This window comes from Apis laboriosa, unplaced genomic scaffold, assembly GCF_014066325.1.
Source record: "Apis laboriosa isolate Shangri-la unplaced genomic scaffold, ASM1406632v1 scaffold9_cov152, whole genome shotgun sequence".
Classification (NCBI taxonomy): domain Eukaryota; kingdom Metazoa; phylum Arthropoda; class Insecta; order Hymenoptera; family Apidae; genus Apis; species Apis laboriosa.
In genome coordinates, this window is record NW_025224966.1 from 5,246,889 (window position 1) to 5,273,725 (window position 26,837).

Sequence of the window (26,837 nt, forward strand, 5' to 3'; positions counted from 1 at the left end):
ACGGAATATTATCGAAGGTAAGATCGATGAATGAAAAAGAAATTGCGACTTTTTACTTTTCGTTGGGAGGGGAAAAAAAGAGGAAGAAAGAGAAACTGGAGATAGAAGAACGTAGGTACGAGATAAAGGATGGGAACGAAAATAGAGAAAACGAAAGGCATACGGAGAGGGTTAGAAGAGATACAGAAGAGATTGCACGGTTGACTGATTACTTCACAACTCTCATAAAGATTTTCATTACACGAACCTGTTTATTAGGTATGCACGATGCGTCACGTTGCAGTAATGTTAATTTCTCATCGACGTCTTCGGATCATCGTATCGCAGCTACTGGATACTTTCTATTCGATTCCACACGAACGTTGCATCATTTCCTAGAGAAGAAAGAGAAGAATTACAGAAATTTCCTATACAAATTTTAGTTTATATTAGTTATAAATTTTCTCCAGAAACAGAGACAAATAATGCCGTGGTATTGAATCGTGAATGAAGTGAATGAAGTGAGACTCTCTTGAAAATTCTTGCCGAATTAATATCAAAAAAAAAAAAAAAAAGAAAAAAAAAAAGAAAAAAACAAAAAACAAAAAAATTATAATTATCGTATTCACGTCTTATTGTTTCCTCGCAAAGGAAAATCGTAACTGAAAGTACGTAATCGTAAAAATCACAAAAGGCTGAGAAAGAATAAAAAAAAAAAAAAATATTAAACGTACAAAAGAAGCGTTTAAGCGATATAATGCGAAATGGCGTGTATCGAAAAAAGAAAAAAAGAAAAAAAAGAAAAAAAAAAAAAAAAAAAAAAAGAAAATTTCTCATTATACAAACACAATGGTTAAGGCTTCGGTTAAGAGGAGGATGATAATAAAAAGAAGGAAAAATCGTGTGAGAGAATCTTGGAGAACACGTGATACCGTACACGTGATTGTACTCGTGCATGTTGGCAACACACATGAGGGCAGGCAACGTGCAATTTTGTTACATTCGCGAAGAAATTGTTACCTCGTCTGGTCATCGTTAGCAAGCACCACTTGCCGGTAGCGGATTGATCGTTCTATCAGTCTCTGGAAACTGGAAACGGAATTGCGATGGGGATAGCACGCATACCAAATCGGCCAAATTTTCATTATTCTGGAACATTTTACGATTGGCTGTTCGGATAAAAAATTTTCAGCATTTGCTTAAGGTACGTACGTGCACGCACGGAACAAGAGGAAAAGAGTTTTCTGGTCAAATTGATCCTGTTCTAACGATAAATTATATATTTATGCTTGTTTGATCAATGATTTGCGTTGTTCACGCGTTTATTAAAGATCAACAATAGGGCTTTTCTAAATTTTATGTTAACGTTACAGAATCGATTGATTAATCGTGACATCGAAGTGTTATTATTATTATTATTGTTATTATTATTATTATTATTATTATTACATTGTATTCGCTATTAATTATTATTAAAACGCGTAGTGAAATTGCCGGCGAAACACGAACCACTGTATTTAAACACTTTTCTCGTTTTGAAACATTCGTACCGCGACCGGATAATGTTATATTACAGAATAAACGGAAACTCGAACGCAACTTCAATTCTAATTATAGAATAATTAACTCACGCTCATTACATTTATATTAATGCAATTTGTCAAAGCACATTAAGCGCGTACACGCTTAAATTCTATACGTATACACGTGTCGCGAATTATATTATGTTAATTCTAGTTGTATTAACGTAAAATTACAAAGAAAAAAAAAAAAAAAAAAAAAAAAAAGAAAGAAAGAAAAAAAGAAATAATGAAACTTGAGAATTATTTTTCACGTCGAAAAGAAGAAAAAAAATTTGCAAGATAAAAATCGAGAAGAAAATAATCAATTTCTCAGATATTAATTTTAACTACGAAAATTCATTATCCCGATAATTTCTCAAAGTTTCGCAATTTTCTAAATTTCCTAGATTTGAAAATTTTGTCCCTTGAAAGGAGATTAAAACCTCGTTCAATCACGTTCAATCACGAAAATCGCGAAAATACCAATTCACGCGATATCCCCTCGACATCTAAATATCCAAACAACCTATCCATCCAATTATCCACGCAAAAAGGAAAAAACCGTTCGATCACAGAAAGAACTACGGCAAAAACAATTTAATCTCCAGTTTCAGGAAGTCGGTGAGTGAGTGTACTTTCCCAACGACAGTGGAACGGTCCATAAATACACAGGAGCACGAATGAAGAGAGAGAGAGAGANNNAGAGAGAGAGAGAGAGAGAGAGAGAGAGAGAGAGAGAAGCACGGGTTATAACGGTGCAAGAAACGGAAGCGCGAGGAGAGAAATTCGGTGCGCGGTGCTCGGTTCGAACCGCGCGCGGCTCGATCGATTCGAAAATTTAATTTGCGGCGAGGGAAAAAGCGCCATTAGATATCGTACATCGTTCCCGGTACCATCGTAGTCGGCCCGATAAGGAATTTATAATATCGTCCCATCGATATTATCGGCTCGCTTGTTGCCGATCGGTAAATACCCGCTTAAATATCGTCGTGTAAAGACGAGCATGGGGCCCGGAGTGTGAGAGCGTGCAGAATGGGGCGGCAGGTTAAATGAATTGCCATCGCGAGCCAGAGGCGGAGAGAACGCGATCACGAATAGCTTATCCGTGCAATAGCGCGAGTATCAGACAGAGAGAGAAAGAGAGAGAGGGAAGGAGGAAGGGAAAAAAGAAGAAAAAGTAGGAGGAGTAGGGGAAGAAAAAGGCAAAGAAAAGAGGGGAAAAGAGGGAAAGGAAACTTGGAGGGTAATTTAAAATCGAGCGAAGATTCGCGGCCTCGTGCGCTCGATCGCGCGTATATACATGCATAAGTGCTCGCCTTTAGCCACGGCTGACTCACGATCTCGGTGTATCCATTGGCGTGGGTAGCGGAGGTGGCGGAATTATCGTGGCGGGGCGATCGCGGAACTGGAATTCGACGAATCTCAACTTTCCGGATCGATTGCCGCGCCGCGTTCTACGAGGAAACGTGTGCGAGGATCGTGTGAAACACGGATCGATATATGCTTCTACATAGCCTGGTTGAAAGAGTCGTAGAAATTGGAATTGGAATTTTGAGGATGGGGAGGGGGAGGAGCATTTCAAAGGGACGATCGAGGGGTGAAAATTTAAAAGTGGTCGCTCAATTTTCCACGAATAATTTTCCACGCGATTCGATCGAGGATTAATAAAAATTGGGAGATCGATATTTCTAAGATTGGGAACGCGAGGAGAGCCGCGGCGCAACCCTGATCTCGGACAGCTCGTTGATCTATGCCTGCATAATGGTGGAACGCTGGCAAATACGCGTGCATTATCAGCGTGGATCGAAATGATCGTCTCGCGTCACGTCTTCATCCGCCACGGTCGACCTTAAACGCGCGCAACGGCTGACCTTGATTAACCCTTTACGAGGGGCCAGAGAGAGAGAGAGAGAGAGAGAGAGAGAGAGAGAGAGAGAGAGAGAACGGGAAGAAGAACGATTCCACTCGTTGGAGAAGTTGGCCGTGCCCCGCGCACATGGAACGCACGTAAGGCGGTTCGTGGTTCGCTTGCAAATGACTGAATCCCCATAAATCAGGTGTACGAATCGATAGTTGGACTTACGGGGGCCCATTAAGCGAGTGTGGTAATAAAGCTGTATCGGTAACGTTATTGGTGTCCTCTTAATAACAACCCGATCGAGGCTGAATAACAGTGAGAGGAGAGTTGAATTATGGGTGTAAAGCTCGCTCCACCCCTTTCTCGCTCCCCTGCCCCTCACGCGTGCCCGGGATGCGAGCGCGATACGCTCCGCGGTGGACAAATTGTCTTCGATATTCTCTCTCGATCGTTTCTCGATCGTCTCTCGATCGTCTCTCGATCGGTTCGGTTGACCTTTCGTCGGTATGGTTATGCGAGACTAGTCATGCGAGAACGATGACTGTGTGTTTCCGTGTTGCCGCATGAGAGAGTGCGAAAGGGACGCGGAATGATGAAGTTGGAAAAGAAACGTCGCAAATGGATCCACGCGTTGTTCGAGAATTAACCTACTGATACTTTTTACATTCTACAACAAGATATATACATATATGTATATACAAAGTTAAACAAATTAACACGTTATCCGTGAATTTAAAATAAATATCGGAGGGAGAAATTGTTCACGAGTAAAAAAAAAGAAGAAAAAAGAAAGGAAAAAACGACGTCGATATTTTTCAATTATTTCGATCTCCCATCGAGATATCCTTCTATATCCCCGCAGTTCCTAGATGGAATTTACGGTTCGGCCTGGGTTTCATCGGTTGTCGAACGAAGAGAATCGGACGGACGTTGACGCGAGAGCACGTCCAGTTGCCGCGGCGCGTAAATCATCCGCAATCGGATCTCGATTCCCGAAGCCAAGGGACCGCGCTTTTCTCCGTCGGAACGGTCGGGTGAAATGATGAAAGGGGGCGGGGGAAAAAAAGAAGAAAAAAAAGAAAAAAGAAAAAAGAAAAAGGAAAAAAGAAAAAGGGAACGAAACGAGGGGAGGGAATGGAAAAAGAGCGGAGGAAATAAATAAATAAAAAAAAAAAAAAAAAAAAAAAGGAAGAAGGGGAGAGGGGGAGGGAGGGGAGAAAGAAAGAAGAGCGGGCATCAGATACGATACGGAGGAATGCCCGGTTCTGTACGTGGCTCGGCAAGGATATAATAATAATATCGGCGGATGGGGAGAGGGGATATAGTCGTCACGACGGATCACGTCGAAGAAGTCGTGATCTTCCGTGGCGTCCAGGGACGGCGAGATCGCGCTTGTGATCAGTTCGCGAGGGAGTCGAACGAGCGGATCCTCGCCAGAACCTCCGCAGAAAGTTCTGGTGCGTGCAATGCGAAACGTGACAGAACCCGACCGCCCTTCGCCCGCCTTCCTAACAATACCCTCGTCTTCTACCGCTTCTTCTTCCACTCCCTCTTCGTCTCCTCCTCCTCCTCCTTCTCCTCTTCCAAGGCAAGCTCTTCCATCGCCTCTCCACCTCTTCTCTTAACCTCGTCAGGCTTCTTCTTCTTCTTCTTCTTCTTCTTCCTCTTCTTCTTCTTCCTCCTCGTCGTTCCAGACCTTCGAATCCCTTTTGCGCTCCCCGAGATCGGTCCAAGGCACGGCCAACCCGTCTTTCCCCCTCGCGCGACGAGGGAAGGCGAGGATAAACCAGGAATCTGTTGACGCCACGTTCAATTTCTCTGTGGAAGGAGGGGGAGGGGAGTTGTAAATCGGTGGTCGAATGGCGCGTAAACGTAAGCGGTCGTTGAAGGGTAGGGACAGGATATTAACCGACGCGGACTGACAGAGTTCACGTTGACCACGGTAGCTTACTTGCCGCGGCCGTTCCATTATTTATCGCCGGTGGATTTGTCAGGTATTATTCGCTGATTTATGCATCGCGTCGTAATTCATACGCGAGTAAACAAAGGGACGCGGCGGAGAAGCTTTTCGAATGGGCCACCCCCCCCCCTCCCCTACCGAACTGACGCGATCTTCTTCGCGAGATTAACGACGAGGGGAACGCGTTGCGAAGTCGCGTTCTCGCTTCCTCGTTTTCCGCGTCTCTCTCTCTCTCTCTCTGTCGAGGGGAACGATTTAATTTTCTACTCCGTTTCGAATTTGCTCCCTCGTACGAATAAATTAATCCGGTTTGAAAAAGAAATTTCGTCGAAGAGTTTTAATTTCGATAGAATATTGGAAGCGAGAAACTTCTTCTTCTTATTTCTCGTATCTACGATCCAAGATATTATAAAATATTGTGGCGATAATTTGCGATTCGCGGCGACGACCTCGTCGGTTCTTGATCCTGATCACGATCACGCACGCACGCCCACCTCGTCCCTTTCCTCCTTCGAATTACGACAGCGGTGGATTTTGCCGAGAACGCACGTGCGTGAGCTCGCATAACGAAATCGCCTCGTCGATTTGTCGCTTGAAACGCCTCGTCCGCTAACGCACGGCAAAATGCGAGAGCGGAGGTTCCTCGAATTCTCTTGGAATCGATGAATTCGACTAAAAAAGTAAAATAACTCGAGAATAAAATAATGTTATAATTCATAACATTCGAATCGTTCTATTTCCTCTCTGAATACTAAAATTCTAAAAATTAAAATTTTTCCACTCCTTGTTTCTCAATTATTTTTCGGGCGATTTTTTTTTTTTTCTTTTTCCACTGTATAAATCACAAAACAACTTATTATTTTATAAATTACAGGTTATGCAGGAAGGATAATTTCCAGGATGAGAAGGATAGAGAAATTCGGTAGAGAAGGCATGTCATCGCGCAAATTGCTTGAAATGCCTAGGAAACGCGGAACAACACGGGGCATGCATCAAATCATCGAGTACGTCCCACGCCTCCTTTCTTCACGGGATTACATTATTCGTCTTCTCGCGCGTGTGTACGCACGTGCGTGAAATCGCATAAGAATGGCGAACGGTTTGTCATTCCGCTACGAAATTGCTTCCGCGGTATCGTCTTCACGCATGGCTTCCGGTTCGTACAGAATTTATTATGTAAACAGTACCTCGATTTAACGCGCCTCGCATCGTAAATATTACAAGTTTCGTGGAATGGAAGGTATCGTTTATAAATCGCCAATCATTTTATTCCCCTTTCTCCTGTACCTAAATCGTATTTTCATATAACGTTACATAATAACGAGTATAAGATAATAAAAATTCGATAGTAAGTAGCATAAAGTAAACTTTAACTAATAAACTCGTTCGAACAACATTGATAATTAATTTACTCGATTTCGGCAATAACTTATCCAAATTCTTCCAAATACGCGCACACTCCTTCCATCCTCCACTAATTCCACTAATCCCCCACACTGATATCGAAAAACTGCAGGGACGATTCGGGGAACAGAAGGAATACTCGTGTTTCGAAGAGGCGCTCGAGCAGCGTTTAACGAAGAACGGAATTACGCGAGAGCGAGGTTATCGCGGTGGGAACAAAGGGCATTACTTATATCCACCAGTCATACGTTTCCATCGCCCACACGCGCGTCCGTACGCGTACACGCGTGACCGGGCAAGGAGCGCGCGATTAACGGTGCGCCGGCCACGATTTTTCTCATCCCTCCCCTCCGACACGTGGGAGGGAATCGGTGGAGCGCGCTGTCGCCATGACCTGTCGTAACCTCCCGCTGCCGATCCGATATCTCCAGTGGATCGAGGGACGCGATGCGAAATCCCCGATTAAGTGGTTCCACGGCCGTCCCTCCACACTCCCCCCCCTATATCTCCTCCGAGAGATATCTCGGCCTCCTCTTCCCTCTTCTTCCCTGTCGAGGCCGCAACTCGAGGAGTGCTCCGCCATCAATCGAACACCATCGATACCCCCGTGATCCGTTTTCCTGAGAACACGCCGCGCTTCTCCCATCCTGGATCAACTCTCTCTCTCTCTCTCTCTCTCTCTTTTATTCTCTCTCCCTCCGTTTCTTCGTTCGACCTCGGTTGACCCTCGAGGACGAGTGTACTCGAACCGACGTATTTACACGACACGATGCTCCTCTTTCGTTTCGTTTTTTCGTTTCGTTTCTCCCCCTCGTCGTCGTCGTTCTGATCGTCGTCCTTCTCCTCCTTCCGCCCGACGTGTACACCACGCGCCGTGCGGATGGTAGTGTGTGCCCGAGCGCGCTTGTTTGTTGTTGCCCCCGAGGACTCGATGGCGAGAGGCACGGCGAGAGGGGACTGGACGAACTGGAGGTCGTCCTACGTTCATAATTATTGCCTCCCCGCCTTGTCGCTCCCCCCTTAATTAGGTGTCCCGGTGAAAATTTACTGTCGATCGAGCCGACTGTCGCCGTCGCGTCACAACGGCTGAACTTGAATTGTATTCGGACGGGGAGACGGAGAGTCGAAAGGTTTTTTAACGGGCGCCCCGTTTCGCAATACGTAGGGAAGGAGATGGGTCTTAATTCTCTTCGTTAACTTCTGCCAGTGGACGACGTCGCGGAAACAGTGGACGGCTACTTAATATGGATGGCCGGGGTTCAGGCCGGGGTTGACCCCCTCAAAGTGTATATCCGCTCGGAGGCGGAGATACGCTCGTTTCTCGCCGCGCGATATTAATCGTGCGCCCGTTTGATCGATTCGATTTCGAACGTTGAGAGGTCAATCATTGATCCATGCGTCGATTAGGTAAGCGGATCGTATGTGGAATTACGATTAGAGGGATAGTAGAAGACGCGAGTGCGATCACGATTTTTATCATCGAATCTAAGATGAATCGATGCTATTCGTATATATATATATATATATGTTGAGAAGTGATATTAAATTTCTCTAAAAAAAGTTGCAGGAAGTAGCAACTCGTTAAATTCTCTTCGGTTACTCCTTAAAAGGCAAAGCCAAATCTCGACAGTAACAAAATCACGTCGAGGCATCGCATCGTTGCGCTTGGATATAACCTCCCTTCCTCCCTGACCATTAGCGCGGTTAGCAAGTACGCCTAATGAATTACCGTATCCGTCAGGATGAAAAAGATCCGGGGACCGAATCAATCATCCTGGATCTCGAATAATTCGCTCGAGGAATCCATTAATACGAGGAGAGGAGAAGCTCTCGAGGAGGAGGAGGAGGAGGAGGAGGGGGAAGAGAGGAGGAGATTCCGTGTTCACGGGACTGATGTATCTGGTTAATCGCGAGGTGCGCGGCTCTTAAAAGGTTCGGTTGTAATTATAAGTAACGAGAAACGAGGAGGAGGAGGAGGAAGAGGGGGGTGTCCCCCTCCGTGGGAGTGGACGACTTTTGCTTTGTCATAGGCCTACGGCCGGCCGATGACTAACGCAGAAGGGATGCCAGCACAAGGATACCACCACCACCACCACCTCCTTCCTCCGTCCGCCCGTGGTGGATAAGCGCCTTCTCTCCTCCTTCGTACGTATCAGGCCACGGTAACTGCAAAGGTACGGGTAGATCATTAGCCATGATTTGTTGTCGAGCAGGCTGCCCAATGACCCCGCCGGTCGGAGCGTGAACTCCGGGCGTGTCGAGATCCCCGCACGATCATCTCGCTACGCCTATAACCGCCCGCTTCTTCTCCAATGCTGTCGATCCGCATCGTGGCGGGTAACCGTCGCCTGCGTCGGATGAATATTATGTGCAAGCGTTAACAGCGTGTCGCTTCTGGGACAGTGGTTAACCGGTGTTTCTTGCTTGCATGCGTAACGGAGGCTTTCTATCGGGGATAGGATCTCTCTCGTGTGTTATACGTAAGTTTCGAGGGATTGCAGTTTCGTTGCGAGATCGTTATTGAATGTAGCGAAATGATTTCGATCACTCCACTTGGAAAAAAATGGAAACGCAACATTTGAATAATAATTATGCAAGATTGTTATTATGCATTTGGTCTAGGAAACGCATCGAAAAACCTTTTTGCATTTTACATTTTAATTACATTCGTCGAAACCGATGGTGGAAATCTTGGTCGTTTGACGGCGGCGAATTTTCATCGTTCCCGCAAACAAACGCATGCGTTGCCATTCTTATCCACTTGGCCGAAAAGATTTTGAGATTTAAATGGAGCTTCGTTGTAACTGTTTAACCGTGGTAAATATTCAAAAGCCCCGGCCACTGGCCGGGACCCCGAGGGGGGGGAGGGCAGATTTCCATTTTATTGAATAAAATTGTTTTCGCCGCTCGATATTGAAATATTGATAAGCTTCTACTTTCTGTCAATAGGACGCTCGAAATATCGGCCGGCGAAATATTTGGCTCGGCGAAATAATCCCGGTGTACACGTAGCTGGTATGCGCGGATATACCCTCTCCCGATCGTGTTATATGTATTTCCTCCGCTTCGCGGGCGCAGCTGGTTTTCAAAAAAACGTACAACACCGTTCGAACGCTATTTATTTTAAGCATTATATTTTTTTTCCATTCCCCAACGGCCAACGATGGAACGCGACGGGCTACGAAGAATGCGCCCCAGGCTCCGCGCGTTTTCATTTAAATATTTATTCACGCGTCTCTGCCCGCGGAGAACGGGATCCTGTGTACATCTCTCTACAAAAGTCTTATTGTTCGCGTACCTTTTGCTACCAGCAACGCTGCATCGATTCAACCACTCGATATTCCATCCATATAATCCGATTCTTAACGCTCTTCTTAATTACAGATTATCTCGAAATATATATATCCGAAATTTCTGAACGTACACTACGTGTATTATAATCCTCGCCCATTTCCATGGATTTTTCGTCCGACGAAATCTCTCAAATTTCACGTTCAAATACACCGCTTCGAACTTTTTCGATCGTGGAAATAAAATTATTCTAATTTCATTCGTTCGTCGAAACGACAAGCCTCTAAATTTCTCACCGTATTCCAAGATAACGCCGTAATTAGAGCACGTCGATCGAGACCCCTATCTCTATACCTCGAAAGGTCACGATCTCCCATCACTGTGCAAATTCCCCTCCCCCCCTCTCTCTCTCTCTCTCTCGCCTCTCTCCAACATTCCAAAAACAATGACGATATAATTTTACTCCTACACCGTGGACCTACTACGCTATGCAACTACTTGTACACCGATGTGTACAAGGAAGAAGAGCTCCGTCGTTAATCGACAAGTTCTTTTTTCTCTTTTTCCTTTCTTTTCCCCGTTCGACCGACTCGAAAGAGACGATAGACGTGGGGCATAGGCTCGAGCCAACCGAGCCTTCTTCCCCGTTATCGAATGCACGAAGGAGCATCTCGGATGGAATCCGAGACGCGGTGGAAGGATGCAGCGCCCCCCGAAGCGGATGTCGGCTGTACGCAGCTACGCTCCTATATTTCCACGATGCCGGCCGGTGAATTTACGTTACTACCGTTCACCGATCGGCAATAAAAAGGAGCGCAATGCGTAATGGAGCCCACGGTATAACGGGTACACCGAGAAAGGTCAGGGGTTCGCTCGCGTTTCGCAGCAGTGTGGTACGGAACAGTGTTTCTCTCCGGGATCCAGGGATTAATATTCCTCCTATGTTTGTTTCTGTTGCGTAAGTACGTGCCTTTCAGCTTCTTTTTTTTTGAAAATTTTTCGCGAGATTCGTGAATCCGTTCTACGGCAAGTAGATTATGGTGAATTTTAATTATGGAATGGTAATTGTAATGATGATTCGTTGAGATTGTTTCGAGATCGTTTATTATTATTCGATATATTGAGAAAATTTAATTAATAATTTCGAGGAATTTTTTCGTGTAATTTAAACTTGGATATAATATGGAGCGTTTTTAGAATTTTGTTCTGTCTATTGAAGTTTTGTTGAGTGTGAATCGAACGATTTCGGTTCGAGTTAAACGTTTATATTATATATTCTTAGTCGTTCGATATGGGAAGATTCGTTCTGGTTCGAGATTGATGCGAGAACGCGATTGGCCCCGCAATAAAGACGTATAAGCCGAGGGTGCACGCGATACGAGGAGCATCCAAGACCTCGTCCGGGTGTTTAAATCGTAAATCTGATTTATAAGTTCATCGAGGGATTCGTTGCACGCTCGCCCCTTCCTCGAGACACCGCTCGTTATCCGTCGGCGCGAGGAGGGAAAAATATTTGTGCTTGGTAACGATTCTCTTCTCTAAATAAACACGTCAGATTTCTTGTTGCCGTACAAAAGTCGAGTTTCATTTTTCATCGATCGCGAGGTAATTCGAGAGAAGAAAAGAAAAAGAAAAAAAATTCGTCTCGAAATTAGGCATCGAATCGTAAGTATCGCGTTAAATGATACGAGAAGCGCGATAAGAGAGAAGGCTGATAACGGAATCTTACGAGCGCATCGTAAACGAAGTAAGAACCAAGTAATAATTCGAAGTGGTGTAAATTACTGATATTATGAACGGTGTTACGTACATGCGTGCGTCGCAACGTTGCCATTACGTATCTCGAAGCTTGAAATACAGCCTGATTCGATATCGTAATAAAGAAGTAATTCGATAAATGGTTGCAACGCCGTTAATCAATACTAATTTGACAAGAAACAGCGAGAATAAACTACAACACTTTTTATTCGATTATTGAAATAAGAAATACCCAAGATTATTGTCTCAAAAAAACGATTATTACACGTTTAGAAATTACTCATTCGATAATAAAATTTTCTTCCAACACTTTCTTTCTTTATCCCAAACTGATCGCTCCAAAAATCCAGTTGGAAAAAACGTGAACGTAATATTGCACGCGCGCGAGAGAGAGCATGCATCACTGCCGACGGTATAAGCCGCGGCAATTTAGTCACCGGTTAAAATTAACGCCATTAAGCTGCCACGTGAGTCGAAGAGGTGGTATTAGCCCGAAGGAATTGACGGATCAGCGTTACACGACACCCACCACGACAAAGAATCGTGGCTCGTGGAGTTCAAAGGGGAGGATTCACGTAACGAGGCCTACGATAGCGGCCTACACGCCACGGTGGAAGAGGAGGAAGAAGGACGGCGACACGATCGAGAGAACGATCCGAGTGCGTGAGTTCGAGACCTGGACGTGTCTCGGTCCGGTGCTCGTCCCGAGAAATCGAGCGGGAGAGAGAGAGAGAGAGAGAGAGAGAGAGNGAGAGAGAGAGAGAGAGAGAGAGAGGGAGAGGGATGGCTCGGTGGCGGCGAGGAGCGGAGGGAGGGGGAAGGAGCGGGACAGGAACGAGGAGGAACTAACGCGGTGGCCTCGGGGTGGCGTTCATTGTGAACGTGATGGTGTGCTCGGTACCGAGTACCGGGAATCAAGTAGTCAGTTGTTGGGTGGTAGATGGAGAAACGAATTGGGAGAGGAGGTATACGAGGGAAGACGGAGATAAAAAACAAAAGTTTTTCCCCTGAATTTTCCGCGAAATTGAAATAGAAACGAAGAATTCTTGATTGACGAAATAATTCAAATTACGGGAAAGATTTTCTCGATCTTCATGTTTGGAGAGTGAAAATTCTCCAACTACGGATCAAGATCGCGAAAGAAATTGTTGCGGATAGATAGGAAAAATAGTTGGACGCGTATTCTATAACGGATCGAACGAAGAGAAAGAGAGAAAGAGAGAGAGAGAGAGAGAGAGAGAGAAGGAAGAAAGAAAGAAAGAATCGAGAGGAGAATTACGAAGGGAGAGGGAGAGGCGAGCGGGGAGGCAAGCAGGTACCCCGCTTTTGCTCGCGATACGCGCTCTCGATGGGACCCAGGGCCTCCTCGCCGCGGGTTCTTCGGCTCACGCGGGACCGCTGATCTGTGACCCGGATCCTCCCTACCTCGGCAACCCCGAGTACGGGTTTCACCTTAGCTCACAGCGCTCGGCCACATCCACGTGCGCGATCGAGTGAACGTAGCCTACCACCACCACCACCACCACCACCACTACTAAGTATGTATATCCTCAACATCCTCGATCTTCGTGGAGCCGTACACCCGTATACGTGCACACGGAACGGAGAACGGAGGAAGAAGAGTGGAGGAGGCGAGAGAGAGAAAAAGAGAGAGAGAGAGAGAGAGACTGGGAATGGTGGAAGAAGGAGAGAAGTGGAGAGAAGAGGTCGGCGTGCACGCCGCACGCATTGTCCGTAAAAAAGCTCCTCGGCTCTTCCTCACGAACGAGGAAGGGGGCGGAGGAGGAGGAGGAGGGAGGAAGGGGGGGATTTTTTACCGAATACGTAATTCTACGGTCAGGGTTCAGCCAATAATCTGGTTCATTCCGGGGGAACCGTAGTACCAGAGTAGCGGAGAGAAGAGAGATCCTCGGCGTGGCGTGTACTATCGAGCAGGAATCTCCGTCTTTCCATCCACCACCTCTCCGTCGTTCTCCTTTTTCCTCTCTCTCTCTCTCTCTCTCTCTCTCTCTATTTCCTTCCTCCTTCCCTCTTGGCGAGCGGCAATCTATGCCTTCCAGGCGCCCGTTGCAATATCTCTACGTATATCCTTCGCGGATACCGGCTAACGCAATCTCTCTTTACCTCTCTCGGTCCTTGCCTCATCCGCCTCTTCGATCACGCTTCCTCCGCCTTCTTCCATACTACTTTCGTCCGTCAAGGCGACGTTGATCGCCTCCTCTCCATCTCACGCATCTCTTGTATCCTTTCCTTCTTCCAACCAGAGCTTGCTCGTTGCCTTTTTCTTTTCTTTTTTCTTTTTTCTTTTTTCACGGTTACGTCCATTCGACGATCGAATCGTCGATCGAGAAGAGAGAGAGAGAGAGATTACTATATACACGGTCGATATCCTCGCGATCTTTCTACTCTCTCTCTCTCTCTCTTTCTCTCTAAGTTGGCGGCGTTTTTCTTGCCCCGTTAGATATCGCGTTCTTCGGCAGTTTGCGGTCCCGTTGCTCTTCTTCAACGTGGCTTCTTCGCCGCATTCTTGGAGGGAATCGTCGAACACAGTCCTCCCGGCAACCAGATGGATCATCTCTTCTATCGTTCTTTGTGTATATACTTTTTGATCAAATTGTTGCTGGAATCGTTAATAAAAATTCGCTTTTTTAATTCTTTCACTTTTCTTGCTTCTTTATTCCTATACGTACGTTTCTCCTATTCCCCCTTCGTTTCTTCGTTCTTATTTTTTTCATTTTCCACGGTAATCGCGCAACAGCGAGTTTCAGTTGGGGAAGATTAAACAAATTTCAGGATAATCGGTTCCTTTTTTTTCTCTCTCTCTCTCTTTTTCCTCCAATTCCTCCGTTTCCTCATAATTATACTAATAAGTACAGTAAATCCATCCACCGCGCCTCGGTATTTCATCCATCCTTTTCATCGTACGCTTAATCAACCCATCAAGCCTCGAATCGGCTATTCCCAAAGAGGTTAAATAGCGAGCTCCTTGATTTTCTCGCTTTTCTTCCCCCCCCCCCTGTTTCCTTTAATCATCGCCAAAGCGCAATTCTATTACTTCGTCGCCTTCTTTTATCGTTCCCATCCATCCATCCCTCCCTTCCAATCTTTCTTTTTCCCCGGAAAAGAATAATCTACAACCATAACTCCCGAATACGATAATCCCAAGAAACTCAATTTTCTCTTTCTCTCTCTCTCTCTCTCTCTCTCTCTCTCCCTATATTTAATATTCCTCTAAATATATTTTTCCCTTCGTAGCTAAGATGAAGTCACACGCGGATTAAGACCAGCAATTTTTGTTAATCAACCTGAAATTCTCCCCCGACCTTTCCAAACCGAATTCCAAACCGGAACATTCCATTTCGTTGGAAACCAGGAACAAAAGCTTGGCAATTCCGATCCGCTCGCGCGATTCCAAAGGGAGAGGTGAAAAACCTCAGTTTGAAACTACAGCGTTTCAACTTCAACGTGTAGAAGCGCGTTGCACGACAGTGCGGGTAATGTACCCGCTTCCGGTATCTTCTTTTACTTCAATCTGTTCGGTCCGCAATTAAAACGAGGCTTTCCCCCATCTATCTTCCCCGGCCTGGCTCGCATGTTCGCCTCTCCTTCCACGCTGGTACGCTTAATCGAGCGAGCAAGCTCAAATCACCGATTTCTGTGCGGTGCAACATCCGCGTAATTGCGAATACTCGGTGCGCGCATAATTGCCCGCTCCTCCATCTTCCACCGTCTCTTCTCTTCTCTTCTCTTCTCTTCTCTTCTCTTCCTTTTCTCGCCTCCTCTGTATGCGCGCGCGTGTGCGCCTCGATCGCTCCGCTCCACTCGCACGACGTGGACGTAACACGATGCAAACTCCGCTTCTGCCTCACGCAGAATAACTTCGCTCGTTTCCTTCCCATCCGCATCCGTTTTTCTCACTGTGACCCCATTTTCCCGATCCTGATCGGTTAACGAGTGCTTGCTACTCGTTAGATAGATCAGCGAGAATTTCATTACTCGAGTCGAGGAGAAATTTCTGGAACAATTTTGATCCAGGAGGGATCGATGCATGGGATCGTAGCTACGATAATTTTTCTAGACGATTCGAGTATCGATCCATCTTGAAGCAGCTTTTTTTCTTGAATTCCAACTACCGGCGCTCCATCTTGCGAGAGTTTCAGCAAGCTTGAGCGCAAAATGGATTCTCAATTTACTTCCGATACTTCTAATACTTATACATCCCTTGGATTCGTTCGTGCACACGTAGAGAGATCTCTAATTAAAAAAAAGACGCGCCAAGAAGTTCTTCAAACAGGCTTCGAGAATAGGTTATAATACAACGTATATCCAGCGATCTTTTTGCGGTGGAAGGAACGCGCGCAAAAAGATTTTGGATAGGAAGCGGTCGCGGCGGATGAGAACGAGTTAATGCACCACTACCTCGTGGAAAATCGTCCGTTATCTCCGTCGCACGAGACTCGGGCAAAATGGACGCCACCGCCGATGTCATACCGCGGTTCCCGGTTTATTAATCCCGCGGAATTATCGTATTCTTGAAAAAGCGAGTAACGAGCGAGCAGGCTTCGCAAAAGGAATTCGTGTCGCAAGGGGAGGGGGTCAAAAGTCGAGAGTTAATCCATGTAAATCTAAATTAAGTCCCGCGAGCTCGTGCACCGCTCCTAGGATAATTAGCTTCTCTCTGCGAATCCAACTAATCTCTGCCCCGCGATCCTCCCCCCCCCCTCCCCTCGCCCCGGAAACGTTTCAGAATTTGACCGTGTCGAAGTTGTCCTACCTTTTCCGTTTCGTTATGTCGACGTTTCGTTATTCGACGACGTTTTATCTCGATCGAGTTTTCCACAATTTTTCACCAAGCGTCAAACCGGTCGTAAAATTTGCTTTTCGAAATTTCCTTTTTACCGCGATATAATAATTTAGAACCTTGCGATCGTTGTTTTCTTTTTTCATTATCGCGGGATTTTCAGCGGTGAACGAATGGATAAATAAATAAATAAATAAACATCGGAAGAAAAATCCTTTCGATAGGGGGGCGAGTTGTTAATTCTTCGAAAATGGTCGTTTTATTTCTCAGGCGACCGATGTTTTTCTAAAAAAGATTCGCAATGGTTTTTATTTTACGATATCGAGTGCAATTAGGATCTTCGTGTCACGTGTGAGCTTTCTCTCGCTTGTGTGTAACCTCGAGGAGGAGGAGGAGGAGGAGGAGGAGGAGAGGTCGATGTAATTGAGCTCTTAAGGAAAGATCATATCGGCCCACTTGAAATCTTAATCCTGTTTACCGAGTTAATCTAAGTCCATTACGTAGACACGAGGTTTCAGATAATCGTGGTGGATGCACACGAAACACGCTCGAAGCGAGCTAATTTTTTCTTTTTTTTTTCTTCTTACTTCGACGAAAACACAATTCGAGATCTTTTGCAAGATCTTAACCCATTTCTCCAAATTACTTATAAATTGCTTACACGCACGCAATTCGTTAATCCTAGGATCGCGATTCTGAGAGTCGTGGTCTAAGTCGAGATGTATCGTAAAAGCTGATGGAAAATGGTTAAAAATAAAGAAATTACGTGCTTCGAACGTAAAAATTATTAATTTTTTCTATCTCATATAATTATCATATAACGGCATATCAGACATATCGTTCTACGTTAAATAAATCATCCACTTGGATCGAAAAGAACAGAGGAACAAAACGTTCGTTCCTACATTCCAATCGATAGAATAATAAAACACGGAAAAGTACTTGGCTAGAACTCGGAAGAAGAAAAGGAAGAAATAACAAAGTGACACTTCCGCGTGATTGGAAAGTATATTAACCCCGTAGCCGTAATTCAACCGCATCAAAGCACGGCAATATTTCACCGTTTGCCTATCCCACCTTCCCCCCCCCCCTCCCCCTCCCAAATAGGGAGGAAGGGGGAGGGAGAGAAGGATTTAAGGAAGAGATACGTCACGAAAAATCGGTCGACTCACGACAGCGCTCGTGAGGAAGAAGGGGGTTCGTCGGAGGCGAGGCCTATATAGGATCGACCACGGGGTCGATAGCCCCCGGAGGAAACGAGAGGAGAGGGACGAGAGGAGAGGAGAGGAGAGGAGAGGAGGAGAGAGGGAGGGGAGAGGAGCGGTGTACGGAGAGGATCGAAGAAGGAAATCGGAGGATGAGTGGCGAGGGTGAGATCGCAGAAAACGGGGGAGCACGAACGACGACGGTCAGACACTGGCCCGGTTATAAATGAGGAAAGCAATTTCCAAGTTGGCGACTTGACGAGCGTCGGCCGAGGCTAGCTCTCTCTCGTGCTACTCGATGCGGAAAGAGGGAACGTTAAAGAAGGTGGAGGGATGGAGGGTGGCGCTGGTAAGGCGGCGGAGGACCCTCCTCGCCAAGGGATGACTAGAGGTGGGCAATATGGCGGCCGATTAATGGCCTTCAGTTATTGCCGACCTGGCCCCCAACCGTCCCGCGGTTCCTTCCCAAACGCGTCGTTCTCTCACCTACTGTCTCCAGACTGTCTCCAGACGTTTCTCATTACTACTGGCCAGTTAATAGCGCGGACCGTCGTGATCCACCTGCTTGAATAGTTCCTTGAAAATGGCTCGAAAATTTATTCCACCTTCTACCCCCTTTATAGCCTTATAGCTTTAATCGGCGCCATCTCCTCTCCGCATCACGACGACCAAATAACGATAAACTGACTGGAGTTTTAGACACGCTGGGCGAGAAGCGAAACTCCGCCGATTCGATCGTTCTATTCGAAAGAAAGAATTTTTGTTCGTTATTATATGACGTATATATAGCGATGGGAATGAATAAATATCGTTGCAAATGTGATAAATAATTGAAACAGGCGTTTCGAGGGAATGCGTGAAATGGGGTACTTGGTAGAATTCGTATTAACGCGATTTTAATTTTCTTTTTTTTTAAGAAGAAAGAGGAGTTACGAGTCCGGTTTCAATGTATAATAATTAGAATGTACGAAATTTTTCGTACAATTAATTATAATTATTATCGCGGTACGATGATTCCAAAACTGCATATTTATCTCGAAGTACGATTAAAATTACTTTTATCGTTCGCGTGATAATAACGTTTGCGTTCTTCGGATCGAAGAGAGTGTTACGATCTCCCCTGTTCTTCCTCAATTGATAACTTTCGAATAGATAGATATAATCCGAGCGATTCGGAATTTTGAGCCTCGCGAAAACCTCGGCACCGTGTTTATCCACTCGATGCTATAATTCGACCGGATCCGCCATAATAAATCTTATCCAAGGAGGGGGAGGATCCGGTAGCGTGGCACAATTTTAATCCGCGCCCATCTTAATCGTGGGCGCGGTGGATCCGCGTAATCAGCTCTTTAATTCCTGTAAAATCGGGGGGATAACGAGCAGCTTGGTCCGTTTCCACGTCGCGCCGGTCTCTCCCTTTCTCGCCTTCCGCGTTTTCTTTCGCTCCTTTTGTCGGCCTGGCAGACCCTAACTCAGCGCCACGTTCACGGATATAGCAGAGGCGATCGTTACGCCGAAAGATCATCAATCACTACCGCGTCGGTTTAACTCGGCTACACGCAAAAGAGCCAGCTTCGTGCACGCTCCGATCTACTTTCCTTTTTTTTTCTTCCTCCTCCTCCTCTTCTTCTTCTTCTTCTTCTTTTTTTACGCTCGGTTACGCGGAAATGAAGAAAAAAAGAGGAGAGAGAAAAGAGCAAGATCGACGATCCCTTCGAAATGCAAATCTGCGCTGCGACCGAGAACTTTGAATTATTCTCGAAACTATTCTCGAAAAATAATCTTTGCCCAACGATTCAGAAGAGGTTTTTTTTCTTCACAATCGAATAGGAAAGCAATCTCTTATTAATATCTCGATGAAAATCGAGTCGAGTCTTTTTCACCCTACAATTTTCCCACAGTTCAATCCTTCAACGTACGTGCACGTGTTCCAATAATCGCGCAAAGATTTATTCATCCACCGTCCGTCCTCCTTACCTTGCCTCGATTTCGGCTCGAGGAATCGAGCCGAACAATCCCCGCGAGCATCGCGGTCAATTAAGAGGGAGGAGGACGGAGCGCGGAGTGAAAATAACGAGGGATGCGGCCGCCAGCCGAGGCAAGTGGCGGGAAAAGGGAGAAGGCGGGGGAAGAGAAGAAAAGCCGCGAGACATCGAGGGCTGAATGTATCCATGAGATTCGAGCCTGCAGCTTTCAACTATTTCCGGTATTCCGCCATATGAGGGAGCGACAGCCTGTGTGTCCTATACCCCGATGACAAAAGGCGAAATATGGGTTGGATCATCCCGAAATGTTCTCCTCTCTACATACGTCCCTCTCTACGTTTCCCCCCTCGCGCCCTCCCCTCCCCCCTCGTCCCTATCCGTAATCTCCGCCCGTGCCTTCGTAATAAATATAAAAGTACCCAGGAGCAGGGGCGGAGGAGGATAGCTGATAGTAACGCGACTGTTGCCTTGTCAGGAAAGACCGGATGGCGAAAAGCGGGGGTGGACAGGGTATATTATTTGGCGGGCCTCCAGCCGGCCGCGAGGCTCACTTCGTGTGCCTTTTCATCTTAGGCATACTTTTCTCTCTCTCTCTCTTTTTTCTTTTTTTATTATTTTTTTTTTTCACGTTTTTCCTTTTTTTCTTCTTCTTCTTTTTTTTCTTTTTTTTTTAATACTACATCGAACAAAAGGGGGATGTACACGGTAGATACACTCGGGGGCGGGCCAGGTAAGCGGACGGGTGTATCGATGACGGCTGCCCATTTTTCTCTGTTCTCTCTTGATTTTTTTCTCTCTCTTTGTCTCGAAAAGGGGTAGGTTGATTTGACATTTTCGTCCGTTGCATTGTGAGCCGACGACTGAAAGGGCTGAATGGCCGCCCGAGGAAAAGGACGCGCCACGATTCTCGTGCCGATACTCGCGATACCTGCCTCTTTTAGAATCTCGAATTTTCGCAAGACATCGATCGGAACTTTGACTGGCAAGAACGAAGCGTTTCCAAGTTCCGTATTGGATTGTGTATTGGATTCGATTTATCGTGATCGTTTCAAGTTTTGTGCATCTTCTTTGCGAATCTCTCTCTCTCTCTCTCTCTCTCTCTCTCTCTCTCTCTCTCTCTCTTGGTTATCACGTTTGAAAGAACGCGACATCGTGTCGATACACGGAATATCATTATACGATTGTTTCCACGTTATAAGTAGATATTACGTGAACTTGACATTTGGCATCGATATTCGATATAAAAACATCCGATAAAATAACTATTCAAGTGCGCGCTTCGCGTGCGAGTGGCTCTCGAAACGCGTAATAAATTGACGATAATAAAAATACGTAGTTTCGTTTAAACCGAATGAAGGAAAAAAAGAAGAAAAAGAAGAAGAAGAAGGTACAAAAAATTGAAATATCTACATAACAATTTTGGAAGAAAGTTGAAAAATATTTTATCGAGTTTCCCCCACCAAATCAGACGAGTCTCTCTATCAAACATTTTCCCATTTCATTTTTTGCAATTATAATAAATCGTATACATTTAAACTGGATACATAGGACTGTGACGGAAAATATATCTTTTTTTCGTTGTGAAAATATTAAATAATTTTATGTATAATATTATTCGAATAGCAATAAATAATTTCTTCGCCCCTTCGTAACGGGGGAAAATTCTTAATTCTCTTCATCACACTCTGATCCTACCTATCTCCCTAAAACGAAATCTCTAGTATTAGAAGAAGTAATTTTGCCAAGCCTCGACAATTAGCAAAATCTAGATTTAATTAAGCACGCTTAAGTTTATGCCCCCTGCCTCTTTCAAACTTTCGTTACTTCGCCCTCGTTCTCGTGATCTTTCATTATCCCCTCCTCCCTATATCTAAAATAAGTCCTCGAGTTTGCTCAATACACTCGGATTAAAATCTATATAATAAAACGGCGAGATGAAAAGAATTGGACGAGTTTAAATCACTCGTTTAAATGCACTCGAGGTCGAACCGCATAAGATATTTGCATTCGATACGTTTCTGTCGGATAAGCGGTTAACTGCCTACAGCGCGTTACTCGTCTAGACGCTCTCTGGGATAGATACCGGTGTATATACACCGGATCCAGAGTGTATATACAGATTTCTCGCTTCGATCGTTAATGTACATCATTCGGATAAGGATCAACATATCATAAATACAGCGGGGCAAAAGCGTAACTTATGGCTTATTAAACATGATTTACCACAAAGCGTGCCACAATGTGTATAAGATAAATAACGATCGAAACGTTGCCGCGACGAAAACAACGAGATCGCCGAAAAACAAAAAAAGGAAGGGGGAGGAGAGAGGGAAAAAAGGAAGAAAGAAAGAAAGAGGGGATAGAGAAGTGGAGAGTCGAGAGAGAAGATGATTCCTCGACCTAGCTATTATCCATAACCGTTCCATTCCGCGTTATGAGATATCTCTCCAATTTCGAAAAATCTATCTCTCGTTTTAAAGTTAATTAGAATAATTGATCGAGAGATATAAAGGAGAAGATTATTCGTACGAGGTGTTAATTTAACAACTAATTAAGATATAATTGACTTTTTAATAATAACGCTCCAGATTTCCCTTCGTTTAATTATCCATTACTTACCGACCGAGCAACCGAGTACACGCATATATATATATATATATATATGCATATGGAGAAAAAAACTCGAAGCAAAGAATCGAGATATTCATCGCGCGTAATTAACAGCGATTCCCAAATCGACGATGGAAGGAAAAAAGTGAGCGAAAAAAGACGTTATCCGCGTCACGTTTGGGATACGACGTCTCGTCCGAAAAGAGTTAAGGAGCGCGTCTCTCGAAGCGACACAATAACGAGCCGCGTTTCCTGGTCCGCAAAAGGCGTTCGAAGACGCTAATGCCAGCGCGAATACGGTTGCGGCAAAGGATGGGTGCGTAACAGGAGCGCATAAAACCAGCTCCACACACACACACACACACATACACACATGTGTAACGTATATACGACTTGGAACACGAGGAACACGCTTAGAGAGTGCATAGCCCCGCGTTGCGTGGGAACTGGAGCACTCTGCATACGAGAGAGAATGTTGCAGCGCCACGGAGAGGGCAGAGAGTCGAAAGACGACGAAGACAACGCAAGAAGAGAGGAGGATCTGGACGGTGCAAGCACGAGGCGCACGAGATTCTCTCTATAAATCACGCGTCCGCGAGCAGTTTCTCTCCGTGAGGTGGAACAATATCCTTTCCTAAGGTCTTTGCCTACCGTGCGCCTACCGTGCGCACTTCGATCCTTCGCCTCGTCCAACGTCCGATTAAATACGAATGGAAAGAAGAACGAGCCAATCGCGAATCTTTCTTTCCTCGATCAAATAATTCGTATAATAAAGCTTCCCAAAACCTCCTCTTCCCCTCCCGTCTTTCTGTACGCTCCAATTCCGCGCAAGCGCAATAAACCGTGCTGATCGATCGATCGAAGAGCGCGGTTCGATTAACAAAGAACTTGAGATCCGAAAGAAAGCGAGAAATTCTTGCGAAGAGAGAGAGAGAGAGAGAGAGAGAGAGAGGGTCTCTTACAGAAGCGATTGCTCATCGGCGCCGCGGGTAAACGGTTTTAAGCGCCGTTCTCAACGGTTGCGCGCACGCACACACACACACACACACACACGCATATATATATATACACATGAACGGGGGCCGCTGCCGGTTTCGCAGCTGGGCCGATATATCCTGCCGCCCCTCCTCCCACCCCCAAGGGTACCGTATTTTTACGCGGCCCAGGCCGCCATTATTAATGACCGCGGAAACCGCGTCAAAGATCTCACGAAGCGTGCGCGAGCGTGATCCGTCCGCGTGTGTACGATACGCATTTTTTCAAATGCGCCGCCACCGCCGCCATCGCCGCCGCCAAGTGATAAATGGCGGCTACTAAACCGGGGGAGCCGGAATGTTCTTGTCCCACAGGCGGGGAGAATCGGGCGAGAGATCCGTGGATCAGCTGCTAGACGCATCGTGATTTAACGCGGCCTCGCATCTATATGACGTGCCATTGTGATTTAGGTGTTTAGATATTAACGGTTCCGTAGGTCGATACGTTCATCCGCTTCGTTTGCTCTCCCAGCTTCTGGGAATCTCGGTGCTCGTTTCTCTGTGATTTTTATTTTTTTTTTTTTAATTTTTTCTTTAAGTATATTCGATGATCGGTGGAACGAAGAGGAAGGAAGTACATGTATTGGTGGCGATGGCTCCATGTTATTAATGGGAAGCGTAATTTTCAACCAGCTTATGTTTATTAATATGGAAAGAGCGCTACGATCGATATACGGGGATACATGGTGTTGATTGTTATCGATACAGGATGACCCTTCCTCCTTGATTGATACGCTGATTGATATGGTGTACAAGGTATTACGTCTCGAACCCTTTCTGAATAAGATTCTTTATTATCTAGATTTCGAACGGAGAAATTTCCTCGATCGAATATTTAATACATCTCGATATTCGTTATGTTTCGATTAGATATCGGAAAAAAGAGTTGAACGAATGGAATTAGATCCCCTACTTCTTCAACCTGGCCACGTCAATCTCTAAGCTGTGAAGCTTCCGGGTCAATTCTCGGACTTGCTCGTTCAACCCGGCCACGCTTTGAGGCAACGAGTCCGAGGAACCGATCTTCCTGTCCACGCATTTGTTCAGAATCGCGTCATCTTGCTGCGCACCTGGCTCGTGAGCCAGACACTCCTCGATCAGAAGATCGGTTATGCCCCAATCCCTGATGAAACGTATGTGATTCTTTCCCAGATACCAAGTCATGGAAAAGCGACATCTGTACGCCCACGGGTTGCCCGCGATCAAGATCGTTCCAAGTTTCTTCAGCTTCTTCAACGTTTCCGGTTGTAGACAATTGGAGAGCTCGTTGTGGGCGATGTCCCAAACTTCCAACTCGGTCAACAGATCGTAAATTTCGGGATCTATGTCGGTGATCCGATTACGCCACACGATCAACGCCTTCAGACTCCTCGCCACGTCCCTGATCCAAGATGCGTCGATGCTTCGGATCTTGTTATCAACCAAACCCAATACTTTTAATTTGCCGAGGCCGCTGAAAGCCCCCGGCTCGATCGTTTCCACGCCGCATCCGGTTATGTTCAACTGTTCCAACGATTCGGAAAGTTTGGCGAACGAGCCGGTCTGAATCGTGCTCAGATTCGACTCCACGATATTCAATCCGACCGCGCCAAATGGCAATACCGATTCCTGTTTGACATATTTTCTTTTTTTAGAAAAAGTTTGCTTTAAAAAAAAAAATGAAATTTTGCTCGATATTCCGGAAAATTCAATATATCGTTTTAATTATTTAAATCGTATCGCGATGATTAAAGGGAGTAATTATTCGCGGCAAATATTATTGCGCTTAATAGAGCTGTAATATTAACAGATGTAGAACACGTGTCGTACGAGGTTACGCGTACTATATAATTTCGAATGGGTTGAAACGAAAATTTCGATCCTCGTCGGACTGGAAGAAACGAAATTCGAGAAAAATTAACTCGATCAAACCGACTTTACCGCATCGAAATAAAAAAACCGTGCTCAAAATTCCTTACGAAATCTGAAACGAAACAAGAATTATCGAAACTAAACTCTTTCTTTTTTTTTTTTTTTTTTTTTCAATTTTTCCAAATTATCGGGCAACAATGCAAGAAGAAGAAGAATAGAAAAATCGAGCAAGTTCTCTCTCTTACGCTTATTTCGTTCAACCCCTCGCACCGGTACCAATCATTCCTTCCGTTCAATCCGGGGCGGCAGACTGCCACGCAGGCTGCGAAACACGTAGCCAATATTATCGTCCCTCCCAGCGAGCCTCTCATGTTCCGCGAAATTTCACCGACGACTATCCCCGGCACGCCTCCGGGATTCGCCTTTTATACCGATTCGAATCGAGAGAGGCAGCGTGTATCGTGGCCTCGATTCGATTTAATGATATTCAATCCGACCGCAGACGTTAATGTCACGGTCGGCCATGGAAAATATAAAAGTTGGGGAAATACGCGATACGTCTCCAAGAATAAACGCACACACTGAGGATTCCGTGCTGCGCACGCGCAACACACGCGCGTTAAACTAACAAAACGATAAAACGAGTTTCCTCCGTGCGAGCTCGAGGAAAACAGAGCCTTCTTCTTTCGTTCCTTTGCTCTCTCTCTCTCTCTCTCACGAGACAAACGATCGACTTATCGAAGAGGAGGACATCGTTGCGTCGATTATATTGGGGATACTCACGCGAGCCACGTCTCTTTCACGCACAACGATTCAAAGGGGGAGTGGGACGTAACCGATCGAATAATTAGGATTCCTCTTCGGATTCCCTGTGTCACCTGTGTTAATGTTCTTGTTCTGGGACGGAACCGGTTCTCTCCTCGATTCACACAGAGCCGGCCGCAATATCGATCGCGAGAGATCGCTTCCTTTTCACGCCTTTCGCGGCTTCCGTGGAATGGAAATTACTTTTGGCGTGTGCGTTGAAAATGGAGATGGAGGCACGCGAGTCATTCGTTGAACGTTTCCTCTTCTTTTCTTTCTCACGAATTTACACCTTCTTCTTCGTCCCCGCGCTTTAATTATAATTTCTATAACCGATTCGACGGATTGTTTCGTCTATGGAACAAAAAGAACCTTGAGAAAAACTTCTCGATATCGACGTGTCGTCCAATTCTAGGCGGGGAAAGGGAAGAGAGCACCGTGGCGATGGAACAAGCCGCGCTCAGGGAAACTTATAATTGGGGGAAAAATTCGGATAATCTCGTGTCGGGCATCGTTCGAATTCCCATCGGGCTATGAAATATCGAATATGATGCCCGGTTCGTGATACCGCCTTGTACGTGTTTTACAGACATTAAGCCCGTTCGAGGGAGCGTGGTACGGGGCGCGTAATAATAAAGCGCGTTACTCGCCGATCCGCGGCGCTGTAATCGGTTAATATATATATATATATAATGTAAGGCCACCTGACGATGCGGCCGCGTTTGTCATTGCGCC

General features: G+C 45.6%; 1 protein-coding gene and 1 long non-coding RNA gene across 2 annotated transcripts in view; both read right to left on the bottom strand.

Annotated features, from left to right (window-relative positions):
* The window catches only part of LOC122719930, a 45,081-nt gene extending 43,916 nt beyond the window's left edge, over positions 1-1,165 (bottom strand). Inside the window, exons 1-2 of the long non-coding RNA XR_006347703.1 lie at positions 1,000-1,165; positions 248-374 (exon numbers count right to left, since the gene is read on the bottom strand). This is a non-coding gene — a long non-coding RNA (uncharacterized LOC122719930). The remainder of the gene's footprint in view (positions 1-247; positions 375-999) is intronic.
* A 23,056-nt stretch (positions 1,166-24,221) lies between these two features.
* Positions 24,222-25,700, bottom strand: LOC122719844 (keratocan-like). The gene is made up of 2 exons (XM_043946059.1): positions 25,544-25,700; positions 24,222-25,055 (listed from the first exon to the last, which is right to left on the bottom strand). Exons 1-2 carry the CDS (start codon positions 25,667-25,669, stop codon positions 24,357-24,359), a joined length of 825 nt encoding a protein of 274 aa, XP_043801994.1. The 5' UTR covers positions 25,670-25,700; the 3' UTR covers positions 24,222-24,356.
* Between the last annotated feature and the right edge of the window lie 1,137 nt (positions 25,701-26,837).

What these genes read in the sequence shown, in the direction of transcription:
- LOC122719844 (XM_043946059.1), bottom strand. Translation starts at nt 25,669, where the DNA reads ATGAGAGGCTCGCTGGGAGGGACGATAATATTGGCTACGTGTTTCGCA. An exon ending in AGGGGTTGAACGAAATAAGC is followed by an intron (nt 25,056 to 25,543) that starts GTAAGAGAGAGA and finishes TATGTCAAACAG; the next exon opens with GAATCGGTATTGCCATTTGG.